Source organism: Rhipicephalus microplus, chromosome 2 (genome assembly GCF_043290135.1).
Source record: "Rhipicephalus microplus isolate Deutch F79 chromosome 2, USDA_Rmic, whole genome shotgun sequence".
Taxonomy (NCBI): domain Eukaryota; kingdom Metazoa; phylum Arthropoda; class Arachnida; order Ixodida; family Ixodidae; genus Rhipicephalus; species Rhipicephalus microplus.
In genome coordinates, this window is record NC_134701.1 from 278343235 (window position 1) to 278359547 (window position 16313).

The window sequence follows — 16313 nt, forward strand, 5'->3', positions numbered from 1 at the left end:
TGCAGAAATCTTCGCTAACTGACACGGGGGTGCTGCGAAGCATCGATTTCTTAGTAAAGACACTTTCTCTTGTTTTAAACGAACTGAAGCGAACAATAACAGGTCGACATTTGTTCTGTACATATGTTCCAAGCCTGTGTGCACGGGAGATGGCTTCATTAGGAAGTTCCAGTTTAAGAGACGCAGACAGGATTTCACGAATTTTTAGCTCCGACTCGGCCCAGGTTTCTGAGGCAGAATCCAATATCCCATAAAAAATTAGGTTCTCCCTACGAGAGCGATCCTCGAAGTCATCAAGCCGTGAACTGAGAGCGATACTTTCGTGTCGCACGGCAGCCGTTACAAGACCTTGTATCTGTGCATTGTCGGGAACGCTCTCGAGGGTAAGAACCTTCTGTTCAAGTACAGTTAGTCGGGTGGTTAAATCTGTTACTTTGGCATCAAGTAGCAACTGGTTTTCTTTAACTTCGTTAATAGTCTTCTGCAAGTAGTCATGACGCTCATCCAAGTGTGCGGTTAGTTTGCTGATGGCGGCTAATACTTCGCTATTCGGACCAGGATTCTGTTCAATATCCCCGCAAAGAAGAAGTTCCTTTATAACAACAAAACACTCTGCGACTATATCAAGCAACACATGTGGGCATGGAAGGAGCAGCAGACAATAGTTGCTAGATCGCTTAGCGCTATAATCTTGGAAGGGACCAACCTGTACAAAAAGCAAAAAGTGGTTGGATGAGACCATGGTGGCGGCCGCTCCGTTCCACTGCCCACTGAGGCGCGCGGTGCAAGGCTGGCTGTATTTGTAGTTTTCTGGGTGGCTTGACGATGTCGATGCGGTTGGCTTGGTGGCAGCGTAAGGGGTTACCGGAACGGGAGGTTGAAGTGGCTCCGGGCAACAACGGCTCGGTTCGGGCTGGGGAGGGCACGTGCCGTTTGGCGTGCCAGGCGCATGTGGTTCCACGCAGTCTGGCGAGCTCGTGCTGATGACTGCGAACAACTGTACAAAAAGCAAAAAGTGGTTGGATGAGACCATGGTGGCGGCCGCTCCGTTCCACTGCCCACTGAGGCGCGCGGTGCAAGGCTGGCTGTATTTGTAGTTTTCTGGGTGGCTTGACGATGTCGATGCGGTTGGCTTGGTGGCAGCGTAAGGGGTTACCGGAACGGGAGGTTGAAGTGGCTCCGGGCAACAACGGCTCGGTTCGGGCTGGGGAGGGCACGTGCCGTTTGGCGTGCCAGGCGCATGTGGTTCCACGCAGTCTGGCGAGCTCGTGCTGATGACTGCGAACAACTGTACAAAAAGCAAAAAGTGGTTGGATGAGACCATGGTGGCGGCCGCTCCGTTCCACTGCCCACTGAGGCGCGCGGTGCAAGGCTGGCTGTATTTGTAGTTTTCTGGGTGGCTTGACGATGTCGATGCGGTTGGCTTGGTGGCAGCGTAAGGGGTTACCGGAACGGGAGGTTGAAGTGGCTCCGGGCAACAACGGCTCGGTTCGGGCTGGGGAGGGCACGTGCCGTTTGGCGTGCCAGGCGCATGTGGTTCCACGCAGTCTGGCGAGCTCGTGCTGATGACTGCGAACAACTGTACAAAAAGCAAAAAGTGGTTGGATGAGACCATGGTGGCGGCCGCTCCGTTCCACTGCCCACTGAGGCGCGCGGTGCAAGGCTGGCTGTATTTGTAGTTTTCTGGGTGGCTTGACGATGTCGATGCGGTTGGCTTGGTGGCAGCGTAAGGGGTTACCGGAACGGGAGGTTGAAGTGGCTCCGGGCAACAACGGCTCGGTTCGGGCTGGGGAGGGCACGTGCCGTTTGGCGTGCCAGGCGCATGTGGTTCCACGCAGTCTGGCGAGCTCGTGCTGATGACTGCGAACAACTGTACAAAAAGCAAAAAGTGGTTGGATGAGACCATGGTGGCGGCCGCTCCGTTCCACTGCCCACTGAGGCGCGCGGTGCAAGGCTGGCTGTATTTGTAGTTTTCTGGGTGGCTTGACGATGTCGATGCGGTTGGCTTGGTGGCAGCGTAAGGGGTTACCGGAACGGGAGGTTGAAGTGGCTCCGGGCAACAACGGCTCGGTTCGGGCTGGGGAGGGCACGTGCCGTTTGGCGTGCCAGGCGCATGTGGTTCCACGCAGTCTGGCGAGCTCGTGCTGATGACTGCGAACAACTGTACAAAAAGCAAAAAGTGGTTGGATGAGACCATGGTGGCGGCCGCTCCGTTCCACTGCCCACTGAGGCGCGCGGTGCAAGGCTGGCTGTATTTGTAGTTTTCTGGGTGGCTTGACGATGTCGATGCGGTTGGCTTGGTGGCAGCGTAAGGGGTTACCGGAACGGGAGGTTGAAGTGGCTCCGGGCAACAACGGCTCGGTTCGGGCTGGGGAGGGCACGTGCCGTTTGGCGTGCCAGGCGCATGTGGTTCCACGCAGTCTGGCGAGCTCGTGCTGATGACTGCGAACAACTGTACAAAAAGCAAAAAGTGGTTGGATGAGACCATGGTGGCGGCCGCTCCGTTCCACTGCCCACTCAAGGAGGGCAGGGAAGCTAGCAGCAAGATAAAATTTGAGAAGCGATTGAGAGAAATGGGGGAGGAGCGTTGAGCTAGGAAGGTATTCAGCTACTTGTACATGAAGAATGTCGATACAAAATGGAGGAAGCGAACCAGAAAATTGACCGATAAATACTTGGAAAAGAACAGGGGGCCAAACCAAAAAAAATTATCGGTTAAGAAGAAGGTGAAGGAAGCTGAGACCGATATGTGGAGAATTGGCATGATTAAGAAGTCTGCACTAGAGATCCATCAAACTTTTAAGCAGGAAATTGCCAAGGAAAGGATCTATGATAATAGTCGGGGTAGTTCTCTACTTTTTGAGGCCAGGACAGGAGTATTGCGAACCAAGACATATCGGGCCAAATACGAAGGGGTAGACACTGTATGCAGTGCGTGTGGAGAGAAAGAAGAAACTGCCAAACACTTGATAATGTTCTGTAAAGGGCTTCACCCTATAGTTCAGGATGATGGCGCAGAGTTTTTCAAAGCACTGGGGTTTAGGGACAGGGAGGGCAAAATAGACGTTAAGTGGGTAGAATTAACTAGAAGGAGGTTATCTGATTGGTGACTAAAGTCAAGGCACGAGTGAAATTTAAACCCTTCACTGCAAAGTTCGAATCCCCAACCTCACTATTTAAAGGAAAAAAAATATAGTTTTTGGTTCATTAAGTATTACGGCTTGGTGGCGCTAGCCACCGCCCGATCTAAAGGGTACAGCCATATCCATCCATCCATCACGAATTTTAAATTTTGATTGACGTCTTCTGAGCTCACGCCGTTCGCAGCTGTTTAGCATGGCTGTTAAACGGTGCGTTGACTTTTATTGCATCATTATTTTGTGATGTAATGGCTTGATTTAACGTTGTTTTGGTTATCAACTGCACTGGTTATCATACCGAAATAAAACAAACAGGTACATTAAAAGTTTTTTTTTCTTTTCTCAAGGACCAAGTAGGAGGTTGGGTTCATTATGCGAGTGGGTTCATTACTCGAGTAAATACGGTACTTGTCAACTACCACAGTCTGTGCTTCTCTCTTCGTGTGGAAATCTCAATCTTTTCTTGGTCGCATAATGAATGAATGTATTTTGTGCTTGCTGTGGCGGTGGTGTGCAGGTTTCATCTCGACACATCGTGGTCCGAGACTGGGGATCGTTACATGCTTAAGTTGTTCAGAGATTACCTCTTCCATCAAGTCACAAAAGATAACAGGCCTTGGATAGACATGGCTCATGTAGTGCAGGCATTGAATAAGGTAAGCAGTATGCATTGGTTATCACTTTCCCACGATCTTTTTCGGTATATTTGACTGCATGACTGCTGCAGCTGTTTTACTGTGGAGTTTGCTTAGTCATGATCCTCACTCTTGGAAAGCTTGCTCTCTATCTGCTCCCACAGATTTCCAATGCATAATGTTAGTAAAACTGGCATATTCTAGGTATACTTCATGTGGTCCCCATAATTTCATTGTCCTATAAGCGACCTATACCACAAATGTCACCACAAGTGGCTTGCTGCAAACAGTTTAATAGGTGTGCCTTTTACTAAACAGTGGCATTTTAATGTTTTTCTGTGCACTCTGAACAAATCAGTGCATGTGAGATTGTCTTACAACACAGGCATAACATAGTTGGTGATGTTACTTTAGAAAAGAACACAGAAGAAGAGAGCTGTAGGCTTCACTACAAAGAGCATTTCACGCGAAAAACCAGGAAAAATAAGAAGAAACACTAGACGAGTGTTGACTATCAACTCAAAACTATATTTAAAAAAGGGAAAGAAGACAACCGCCTGTTTTAGCACGAAGCCATAAGGAAATTTGTACGGATTTCTTAATCCTTGCACCACCTTGCAAGTTTCCGGAGAACTTATTTGGAAACTATATTGCCGAAAACACAAATATATTTGGTGCAAAGACACGTCGTTAGTATTAGGGGTTGATGGTTAGAAAATCAGTTTCGATATTATGCAAGCTTACCACCATTAAAGAATAATTATATAACTGTCAACCTTTAATTTTAACCATGCGTTTTCACACTGTATATACAGTCAACTACCGATAATTCAAAGTTGCTTAATTGGAATTTTTGGTTTATTAGAAGCCAAAAAGTGGTCCCATCAATTCTGCATCCAGGCCCATGGAAAAATTGCTCGATAATTCAAAGATAAAAGCCCATAATTTTGGTTAATTAAAAGATTTTTATTCGAAAGCCTTGAGGTGACCGTAATTTTTCAATAAAATTGAGAATTTTTTATATACCGAGACTGCCAAGACAGCTGTCAGATCACGCTGTTGTCGCTATCACCACTGCCCACAGCGCCACAGTTCATGGCGCTGTGGGCAGTGGTGGTCATCTTGCTTAGTTGATGGCGCTGTGGGCAGTGGTTATCTTGTTTAGTCAACGCCGAAGCATCGCATTGATCGCATCGGCTAACTAGGTCTTTCGTTGTGATATGTCGAGTGCTTCAGCTGCGTGCTGGGTTGAAGTCTGGTTGAAGTTAGCGCAGCGCGACCGGACACTGGCGGAAAAGCATGCTCAAACACACATTCAGCGCTGCTTGTGTGTTAGCGTGTTCTGCTTCCTCCGCGTCCAGTTGCGCTGTTCAAACATAGCATGATGAACCAACTAACCGGCCAACGCACTGTGGATTGATTCCGCACGTGCTTTCACAGCTGATTTTGAGTGTTGTGGGGGCGACATTAGATAATGTCAACTCACAGCCCCTACGAAATGCTTGACCTAGTGACGAAAGTCTTGAAAGAAGTTAACCAGGAGGGCACCACCAAGCAAAGATTGCAGAAAAGTACAGCGTTAAGCCTAACTCGTTCTCGAATTTCATTAAGTGCAAACAGGTGAACTCGACGACGGTAGTTTTGGGACTGATGTTAGTGGCATTCGTTCTAAAAACTTCGTTACCGTGAACAATAAGGTTGATAGATGCGGTCCACTGATGAAGAGAAAATTGCGCAGATGGTTCGGCTAGTGGACGATGGCGTAGAAACGAACCGCCACCAAGGATTACTGATGTTGCTGCAGGTCTTCCTTCTGAGCTGCGTTTTTTTTTCTAGTTTTGTTGAAGACAATACTGAAAAATTACTTCGACATGTGTAGTGCTTGCTAGCCGCAGCCAGGTTCAGCAAGAAGACAATACTGAAAAATTACTTCGACATGTGTAGTGCTTGCTAGCCGCAGCCAGGTTCAGCAAGAGAAGATGACAGGCTATTTTTTTTAGAGAACTGTCAGGTTTGAAGCAATAAAAGTGCAGTTTTCTGTGCATTTTGCTTAATTAGAAGACAGTTTATTCGAAGTTCTTTGTGGTTCCCATGAACTTTGTATTAACGAGAGCCGACTGTATGTGCGTTCGAGAATAAAATTTCAAATTATTAGTTCACTTGTCACGTGTTTTTTTTTCTTTCTTGTCAACTGTGTTTTTGTGCAAATATGGCCAACAGAAAGCTTTGTAAATGTCTTCCATGTAATCTTATGTTGTTTTCTTGTTAGGTGTGATAATGTGGTGTTAGAACTGACAGGTTATATGAGAGAACTGCAGTAGGCATGTCAACAAACTCTTTTGGAGTTGGAAAAATTCTCGAGAATGGGTTGTCACTGGAGCAGATGTTTTGGCAAGCAATCTTTGTCTTCCTCAAGGCTGCAACTGCCTATTCTAGCATATATATGGGTGTTTAATCAAGCGCAGCGCCAGGTCGAACCGAGCAAGAAGCGCCTCCTTCCACAAGCAAGTTTGTGCTCATGAGCACTTGCAGCCAGGAATCGACGAAGACAGCTGAAAATAAATATCGTTCGTGATTTTTAGGCCCGCTTCTTGCCAGTGAACTGTTTGCCATTTTAAGCAAGTTGGTGCTGAAGATCCAGGAACTGCTACGAGGGACCACGGAAGACTACGGTAGGCTACGAGTAAGCTGACCGTCATGGGGAGGCTGAAACCAAAGCGGACGTCGAGACGATCTCTCAACACCAGAATTATCAACAAGGCAAGAGCTCTTCTCGGCGATGCAGCTGCCACCGTTAATCAGCTCAATGCCATTTACGGACGTTTAAGGCGAACTACGATGAGCTGAACCAAATCAACAAGGAGTTAGAGAGCCGCATACCAGGTGAAGAGTTTGAGGAAGAGTACAACGCCGTCATTGAATTAGAGGACGCTAACAGCACCATAAGTGAGCTTCTTAGCAAGTGTGACCGTACTGTTGCGGCCAGGTCATCAACACCGGGGCTTCAGACTTTGTCAGTAGCCAGTACCACTGGAGCCTCTGGGGCCAAGCTACTCAAGCTTACCATTGCCCCATTTGCTGGTGACCTCTCCCGGTGGAACGACCTTAAAGAGCGATTTGACTAGATGATTCATCGGAACAGAAGCTTCACGGCAATGAACAAGTTTAACTACCTGAGGTTCTTTCTAAAAGGCGACGCAGCTTCAGCTATTGTGAGCCTTCTAATCACAGAAGCTTGCTGCAAGGACACCATCGACATACTCAAGAAACGCTTTGGCGACAAAAGGAGAATCGAACAGGGGTACTTTTCCAGGCTTTGTACATTGCCTTCACTTATTAAAGTGACCTGTCTGCCCTTCGCAAGCTGTACGACCAGGTCATCATCAATATCAGAGAACTGGAGACCCTTGGGACGAGCAAGATGTCCTTTTCAGCAATGCTGTGTGACATATTGCTAAGGGCTTTACCACACAATCTTGTTGTACAGTACCATCAGTCATGCGCCAATGGGGCAACGAGCTACAGCAGTACTGCAGGCTTTAGTACGGAGCTGAAACGCGAAACGCTTGTTAAGTTTCTTGCCTATCGAAGTGTAGAGCTTAGAGAAAAGTGAGTTCATTAACCATTGTGGAAAAGACAGTCATAATGAGAATGCGCAGAACAAATCGCATCTTCAGTTCTCCATAACAACGCAGTGAAAGTACCAAAGAACTGTGTTTTGCAAATCGAGCCAACATTCTACGGAAGAGTGCTCGCTGGATCTCCCGCTACCATAAATGAAGCACATTTTATCATGAAACACGAGATGATTTTGATGCACTACTAAAGGTCACGGGGCGTGCGATTGCAGGCGCATGCTCTACCTGTCAATGGCGTCACGCGACAAGCATGTGTGATCCGCATAAATTAAGCCAGAACCATCGAGAAATCGGCAGAACAATACCAGAATACCGGCGAGTAAGCCACGCACTTACATGACTGTATGTGCATCTAGGAAAGAATCGACATACCCTCGAGAATTTATCGCAAGTGTCCTTCTTGAGACGTTTCGGGCTTGGGCCGTAACAAATGTCTAAACCGGACTATAGGTCGAGTGGGAATGTAGGTCGACCCCCCAGGTTCAGGTTACCAAAAAAGAAAAAAAAAAGAACCACTCAAAACTGCCGAACCACATTCATTGGCGAATTGGGCGCACTGCACCCCGATCGTCGGAGCTCCCCTCAACCACCATCGCAATTGCTCCTATTCGTCCGACGAAGCACCACTGTCGTCTGAAGACGAGTTTGTCGCTGGCCGCCTCCCACAGTGCGTCGTCTTCAGTGCCATCCAGCGAGTTTCTGATGCAACACTTCTTGAAAGCATTTTCCACCATGGAATCCGGCAAGGAACGCCAGGTGGAAAGCACCCAGCTACAAACAGTCGCTAGCGTAGGCCTCTGTAGGCGGCCCGTCGGTGTCTTGCCTTGAGGTTGTCGCTGGACATCCGCTCTTGGTATTTCAGCCGCACTCGGTCCTTGAACGGCTTGTTTAGCGCAACGTCGAGCGACTGGAGGGTGGACGTCATACCACCTGGTATCACGGCGAGGTCCGTTTTCTCGTCGTCGAGTGTGCGTTTCACTGCGTCGGTTAAGTGCCCACGAAACGCATCCAACACCAGCAGGCTGCAAAGACGCAGCAGTGCACCTGGCCGACGGTTCCACACCACTCTTATCCATTCGAGCATCATGGCCTCGTCCATGTATCCCTTTTTGTTGACGCGTATGAAAATGGTGAAGGGCGGAAGCTTTCTACCATCTGCCGTGCATGCCAGCATGATGGTGGCAAGTGCTCGTTGCCAGTGGACAACAGCTTCACATCCTTGGCGTCGCGCTGCGTGATCGTGGTCGACGAAGGCATGTCAAACCACACGGGGGTCTCGTGGGCGTTGCCAATCTGTCCCATCATGTAGTTGTTCTGCCCCCGAAGCCGGTTCACGAAGCGCTGAAAGTTTATGAGCTTGTCCTCGAGCTCCTCCGGCAACTTTTGATAGATGAATGGGCGCTGCCGGAGAAAAAATCGTTTGCGTCGCATAAATCGACGCACGCAAGAGTTTGGTGAACGAAACTCTTCTCTCGTGAGCCCAGCTTCTCGAGCGAGTTCCACGGCTTTTTTGCGAATGGTATCCATGGTCACTGGCTGCGAGCGCGCACGGACTTCCCGCACAAAGTCCACTAGCTTATCTTCCAGCTGCAGATGAACGGCACTTCGTCCACAAAATTACATTTTTCAAGGATTGCACATCTGCAGCTTCCTTTTCTGCGCCCTCCAATAGCACACGCTTTTTTCCTATTCAACAAAGCGGCGCTGAGCAGCCATAATCCCGCTCGCTTCTGCGAACTCAACATCATCTAGTTTAAACGCAGCTGAGTACTGCCTCCTCGCACCGCTACTCATATTCAGTTAATGAAAAAAAAAAGACCACTAAAAATACAGTGCAATGTCAAGTCAAGCAGAGCGAAAATTCTGAACAGATCGGTAGCAAATCACGAACACAAAGAAAACAGACGAAAAGAAAAAAAAACAGCCTGTGGTTGGATTTGGATGCGGATGTGGCCGCGTCCGCGTCCGGCTTCTCAAGCACATTCAAGCCACATGTTGCCAGACAGCAGCGCACTTTCTGCTTGACACCGCTATATAAGATGAGGGGCGACTTTAGCCTATTATTTTATTGAAAATATCTTCACTTATATTCCGGTTTATACGGTACATGTCAGTATGTCAGAGGTGTCATAGACAGAGGAAGTCGGCGCACATTTGTCACAGAGAGGCTATCAAAGCAGCTGAAGTTGCCATGTGTGGGATCCACCATCATTGCGCTTAACACCTTCGCAAGCAAGTCAAATCGAGCAGCACAAAGGCGACGTGTTGTGCAGCCCCGTTCGGAGAGTCAGTTTTTACTCACTGAAGTTGCCTTACAAGCCATAGGAATTCCACACATATGCCAACATATTGAAGCAATTATAAATTCACCGCTCGCCGCGGAAGTACAAGAAGCTGGAAAAGATATTGCTGATCAACTACTATATTGATCCGTTGTCAAGGAAGAATGCATAAGTGTTCTCGTCCGTTACGACCAAATGTGGACGGTGATGATGGGAGAGGTGACTCGATGCGCAGGCGATGAGACGCTTATTGCTACGAACTCGAAGCTAAGGTGGATGTTTTAAGGCAATACCAGCGTGGCATCGGATGTTACAGACTCACGGATTGTGGTCTGCGTATTGAAAACCAGTTTACACCACAAATTCTTTCGTTTGTTTTGGGAATTCGAGAGCATAGGAATAACAGACGCCATCGACAGTGAGAGCAAGCTCCGTCCAGTACTCAAGAAATTTGAACAGACCATCTGTCTTAAAGGTGAAACATACGAGGTGACGCTGCCCTGGAGGGAATACATAGAGCTGCAAGCAGGATTGACAGTGAGGAAATGGACAACCAACTCTGATGGATTGATGATAGCATTAGAGCACGAAGAACAGTCCGCAGGCAAGGAACTGGCTATCCTCCATGAGACAAGTGTTGAAGTACTCGGAATTACATGGAATCCACACTCATATAATTGCACATTTTCTTTGAGGTGCCTTCTCTAATTTATGATACAAAAATGTGATACGTTTTTCAAGCTGCTTCAAGAATATTCGACCTAATGGGATTTGTTGCACCGTTCACCATTGCTATAAAGATCTTCTTGCAGAAGTTATGGACACGTGGTATAGCATGAGATGAGCAGCTACCTTGGGATCTTCAGGATGAGCGGCGCGAATGGGTGCGTCAACTACCGCTTTTGCAGAACGTCTCCGTGCCACGTTATCTTGGCAGCGGATCCAAATCATTAACGTCACCCCAAGAGATACAGGTGCATGTTTTTTTGCGATGCAAGCTCTTCGGCATTCGGTGCAGCACTTTACATTGTACCAAGCTGTTTAGCAAAGCCCGAGTTGCTGATTGCAAAAGCCCGTGTGCAACCTGTCAAGACAATGACACTTCACACGGCTAGAGCTTCTAGGAGCCTTGATTGGAGCAAGACTACTTCACTATGTATCAAATGCCCTCACAGGCATCGAGATGCACTGTGCAATGTGGTCAGATTCCACAATCACATTTTTGTAGATAAAAGGCAACATGATGAAGTGGAAGCAATTTGTGTCACACAGAGTCAAAGAAATCGGGGAAAAAACAGATTATTCCATATGGAGGTCATGTCCTGGTCATGTGAATTTGGCCGGCCTGCTCACATGTGGAGTTTTTGGAGAAATTATTGTCCAGTAGCACATGGCGACATGGACCAGAATGGCTATGCGAATTCTGAACATTAACAGTTACAGCAAAATTAAAGGGCTACTCAGGGTCACCGCCTGGGTATTCAGATTCAGTGAGTGCTGTCGCTTAAAAAACGCAGCGCACACTGGGTTTCCAGTAGCCGAAGAGATTGCTGAAGCTGAAAATTATGGATCAGGCATGTACGGCAACAAGTCTTCAGAGAAGAAATTAGCTTGATTCAGAAAAACAGAAGTGCGAAAGAGGACTCTCGCATCAAAGACCTCAAGCCGTTCTTGGATGACAACAGCATCTTTCGGGTCGTTAGGCGTGTGTTACATAATGAAGCATCTGAAGAGGTAAAACACCCAGTCATCCTCCCACACGATCATCTCTTTTCTACGTTACTGACAGAATGAGATTATTGCGAAACATGGTACGGAGGCATTAGAGACACTTTGTCGCAGTTAAGAGAGAACATTATTGGATCTGCCAGGCACAAACACTAGTGAAAAAAGTGATACACGGCTGCTATGCGTGAAGGCGCTTCCGTATTAGCCTAGGCAACGCTCCGACTGCTCTTATAGCATGTCATTTTTTGACACCGACAAGCCTATTCGAAGTCACTGGAGTTGACTTCGCAGGACCACTATTTCTTGTGACTACAGCCGGGGCCGCAGAGAGCAAATGTTACATAGCGCTTTTCGTATGTGCTACATCACGAGCAGTTCATCCGGAATTGGTTTCAAGCCTGATCTCGGAAGCCTTCCTCATGTGTTTGCGACGCTTTGTAGCACGAAGATGTCTACCTCGTGTGATCTATTCAGATAATGCAAGAACGTTTAAGAAGACGTCAAGAGACTTGGAGAAGCTCTTCCAATAGAGAAGCTCTTCCAGATACTTTCACAAGAGGATGTATCGTTATACTTGGGTCAGAAGGTCAGAAGAGGGTCACCTGGAAGTTTATCCTTTCCAGCACTCAATGGTAAGATGGATGGTGGCAGCGTCTGGTCCGTACTATCAAACTTCCACCCAGAAAGGTTCTCGGCAAGGCTCAACTTAACTTTGACGAGCTGACTACTGTGCTATAGAAGTGGAGGCGGTTCTGAACTCGAGGCCTCTAACCTACAATGAGTCGGACTGCGGGGAATCTCGTGCATTAACCCCAGGAGACCTCATTATTGAAAAAAGACAATACCACATGGTGGCAAGGACATGCCAACAGAGCTAATGCGCACGGAAGCGATACGACGGCATGCATATAAAAATGGCTAACTGAAATTTTTGGAATTGGCAAACAAAAGAATATCTGTTTCAACTTCTATCAGCACACTTTACGCCTAATCGAAGAACTTTATGCATAATAATCAAGCTAAAGCAGGTGACATCGGTATAGTTCATGCTGAAAATTACCTCGACTAATGCGGAAGCTTGCAATAGTTTTAGAAGCTTACAGAGCAGCTCATTGACATGTTCGTTCTTGCAAGATTCAATAACAGCAAGGGGTTGTTACCACAGGGCCTATACAAAAACTTTATTCACTCGAGCTGAACGAGTGATTTGGAGGCCAGAAGTGTGTTTAATCAAGCACAGCGCCATGCCGAACTGAGCAAGAAGCGCCTCCTTCCACGTACAAGCCGGTGCTCTCGAGCACTTGCAGCCAGGAATCGACCAAGACGACTGAAAATAAATATTGTTCGTGATGTTTAAACCTTGCTCTTTGCCAGTGAACCATATGCCATTTTAAACTTGGGCATGTCTGTCTGCCCTCTCCTTCAAATCAAATGAAGACGAGTAAGGGCAAGTGCACAGATGAGGATAGGGGAGAAGGAGGGGGTCGGCTTGCCGAATTGGGCGAGTTTAAAAGGAACAAGAAACAGCATAATGAATGAATTAATAAACTAGCAAACAAGTTATTATTACTACACCTAAACCTCGATATAACGAACCTGGATATAATGAAATATTGGCTATAATGAAGTAAATTAAGAGTAGTAATACAATCGACATACGTCTTCATTACTAATTTTTAGATACAAAAAACTTTATGCAAGATGCAGTTTTCTTATACAGTCGAACCCCTTTATAAGAGGCACATATATAAGAGATAAATGGGTATAAGAGACGCCCCTGTGCCCACAACATACAGGCTGATAACAAAATGCCTACGTGGTGCCCTGCTTGTAAGAGACATCTCATATAAGAGACAAGAATTGATGACCAGAGCGTGCCTCATATGAAGGGGTTTAACTGTAATGAAGTTTTAATGTAGTTCTTACCACGGTGAGGTTGCCATTGTCAGGTCACAGCTTTTTTTTTTTTTTTTCATGATTATTGACGACTACAGTTCTGTAGAACTCCTGTTTCCCTTCCTATGCCTTCAACAGGAGTGTCCCCCCTCCTCCTCTGCTTTCTTTTTTTTTTCCCTTTCTTTACTGTCTCCCCTTCTTTTTGACTCTCCTTCGGCATGCTGGCTCCCTCCTTCTCCCGTATCCTCGCTATTCCACTCGCTCACTCCTGCTCTTTTGTTTGAGTTGGAGGAGAGAGCACAAAACATGCCTGTACACATGCTAAGGTATGCTGTCACAGTCTTGAATTAGACTATTTTGCTAGTCAAAACGTCATCTCCAGCGACACCCCGTGTTTTAGAATTTTTCATCTCTTCAAACTTGCATCAGCACCTGAACTTCTGTCTTTTAACTGGTTTTTTGTAACTTTCTTTTTGTCTTTTCTTTTGCCTTTTCATTTTTACCGTCCCTGCGCTGCCAAAGCTGGATGCGGGTGTGCCAGAGAAAATCTGCCTCATGTCGCGGGATGAGCAAAACATCCTTGTTGTGAGCTACGCTGAGCTGAAGCAGTGCCTCGAGTCTTCGTTCAGCGAGCTGCTGTCGGCCACTTCCTCAGTGCCGCCTACATCGTCTCTTCCCCCACCTTCGGCTAATCAGCATGCCCGGTGACTACTCCAAATGCTGTTCTTGTTTACTCTGGCTGCTGCTATGGCATGCCCGGGCACTTTGTTTCGTTTTCGTTGTGATGCCAGTGAAGAGATGCCTTCGGGCAGGGGCCCGCATGGGATGACAGTCCTGCTATGTTGCCAAGTGAGTCTTGCTAGTGCCACTCCTTTCTGTGCTCCTTTCTGTGCATATGCGGCAATTTTCTTTTAAACGTGTTGGCGGAGGGCTTAATTGATTTTTTTTTTGTGCGGTTGTTCTTTATTTTTTCTTCCTTAAGGAATTTTCTTATCATTGCACGCCTTCTTTTCTGATGAATGGATAGTTATGACAACTGGTGAAGGACTGCTTTTTTTTCCCACACTATTTCTTTCTTTTTTTTTAGACAATAGCACAAGGTGTATGGCATTGGCAGTTGATCAGTGGTCTTGTTTCGTTTTTGACGCTTTGGCACTTTCGAGCGCTGACGCACTTGCCACCATCTGTTTTGCTCTAACTGGATTATTTTTTATTCTGACCTTTTTAAGAAATGTAGTCAGAGAGTCTATTTATCACACTTCTGTGCAGTCTGTTGCCTTCTTGTCTTGAGCTTTGTAAGTGATATTTCTGGTCCCCCTCCCCACATGCGTCTCTTTTTTTGGTTTATCCTTCGTGGCACAATTTGTCTTGTACTTAATTGTCGCTGTTACTGCGCACAACTTTTTGCCACAATATGGACATTAGTCAGTGTGTGACAATGACTGTAGTGCAGGAAGCTGAGTAGCACAGGTTTGGTTTCTCAATCTCTTATTATCAAGCCACTGCTATAGCACTACAATAATAAACTTAAATGGGGTGCAGGGGGAGCGGGAAAAATAAAAGTTCTTTGCTTGTGTAAGTGTATTCAGTTCTTTCTTCTAAGCTTAAACTTGGAACTGGATGCAGGAGCTTGTTAAACATATTTGTTGGTCTCAAGGCAGCTAAGCTAATGGAAGTTCATGCTTTCATGCTGTAATATTGTCTAAAAACGTTAGCACAATTCCACTGGAGTGTGGAATGCATGGTTTTCTGTCGCACACTGTAGCTGTCTCACGTGTCTCTATTAGTCTCCTCATTTCTGTGTGCTTGTAATGGCCTACCAGCATGACCTTGCTACTACAGCCATAATGGAATTGCTGTATGCTCGGGCCATTTTGCAGTGTTCATTACTAATCAGTGTTGTTTAAGGAAGCCTGTTAGAACTGTTCCCATACTGTCCTTGTCCTCCAAGCATTCTCGATTGATCACTTTGTCACCTTAATTATGTGTGAATTTTGTGGAAGTAGATGTATGTAGAAAAAGAAGGAACTCATCCCGTGAGTGCAATTCTATATTTTTTTTAACATATTGAGCTCGAGTGAGTAATTTCATCTTTACATTGGGCCACGCGGAGAGTAGAAGTATCAATGTAAAGTGATTGATGTAGAATACGTCCCCTCCACTGTATTGTAACTCCTTGTGACAAGACACAGTAACTGTAAAACTTCACTGCTGAAAGCGCAAGACAGAGCGACGAGTCTTTCCACCATGGCAATCGGTGTTGTAACACAATGCACAGGGTTATATATCCTACACGTGTGTGCGAATTTTGACTGCCCTCCAACCACAAAGCTCGAGCTGGAACATTCAGCAACAGCAGTTCATCTGTTATGACAGTGGAACGTTGGCTCTGTTGAAATCGATTTATTTTAAGCAAACAAGGCATTTATTTTTTTAAATGTGCTACTGAAGAAGAAAGGGTACCTGAGGCCCTGCGAATACAAAGCTGGACAAAAAAAGTGCCGAGGAATGTTTTACCCTTTGTTTTGTTGATATCTTGTCTCGTGAAAACTGCCCTTCTTTTTTTTTTTTTTTTTTTCAACAAATATGAGGAAATTGGCTTTTCTGAGCTGCCCACTTACTTGTGGGGAGTACAAGGACATTTTCATAACATTGCTCACGTAATCTAACAGTAAGTTTCATCGTCAGGGTTAACTGCAATGGCAGGAATTTATTCTGTGGACACTTTTTATTGGTTAAATCTTGTATGGCAACTAAATTAAATTTTGGTGAATTGAGGTAAGACTGAACACTGCTCACAAAACATTGTAAATTCTGCAGATTTGTCAGCATGTCTAAATAGGATGAAACAATGCTGCGTAGGTATATGCGACTGCAGTTTTGTTACGAGCAGGTGCCGCAGAGCTTTTTCTGTGCACGCTGCTCAATGAATTTGCACTGCACACAGCTATGACTCTCTTCCTGAAAGCTCTAGATATTGCAGTGACATTCAAT

The 16313-nt window shown here is 46.2% G+C and overlaps 1 protein-coding gene across 3 annotated transcripts in view; it reads left to right on the plus strand.

Annotated features, from left to right (window-relative positions):
• The window catches only part of PAN3 (Poly(A) specific ribonuclease subunit PAN3), a 46714-nt gene extending 32475 nt beyond the window's left edge, over positions 1–14239 (plus strand). For all 3 annotated transcript variants that reach the window (XM_037430533.2, XM_037430542.2, XM_037430549.2), the window contains exons 15-16: positions 3658–3796; positions 13842–14239. In XM_037430533.2, coding sequence (XP_037286430.2) covers positions 3658–3796; positions 13842–14027 — 325 coding nt within the window. In that variant the 3' untranslated portion in view covers positions 14028–14239. The remainder of the gene's footprint in view (positions 1–3657; positions 3797–13841) is intronic.
• The last annotated feature ends 2074 nt before the right edge of the window (positions 14240–16313 follow it).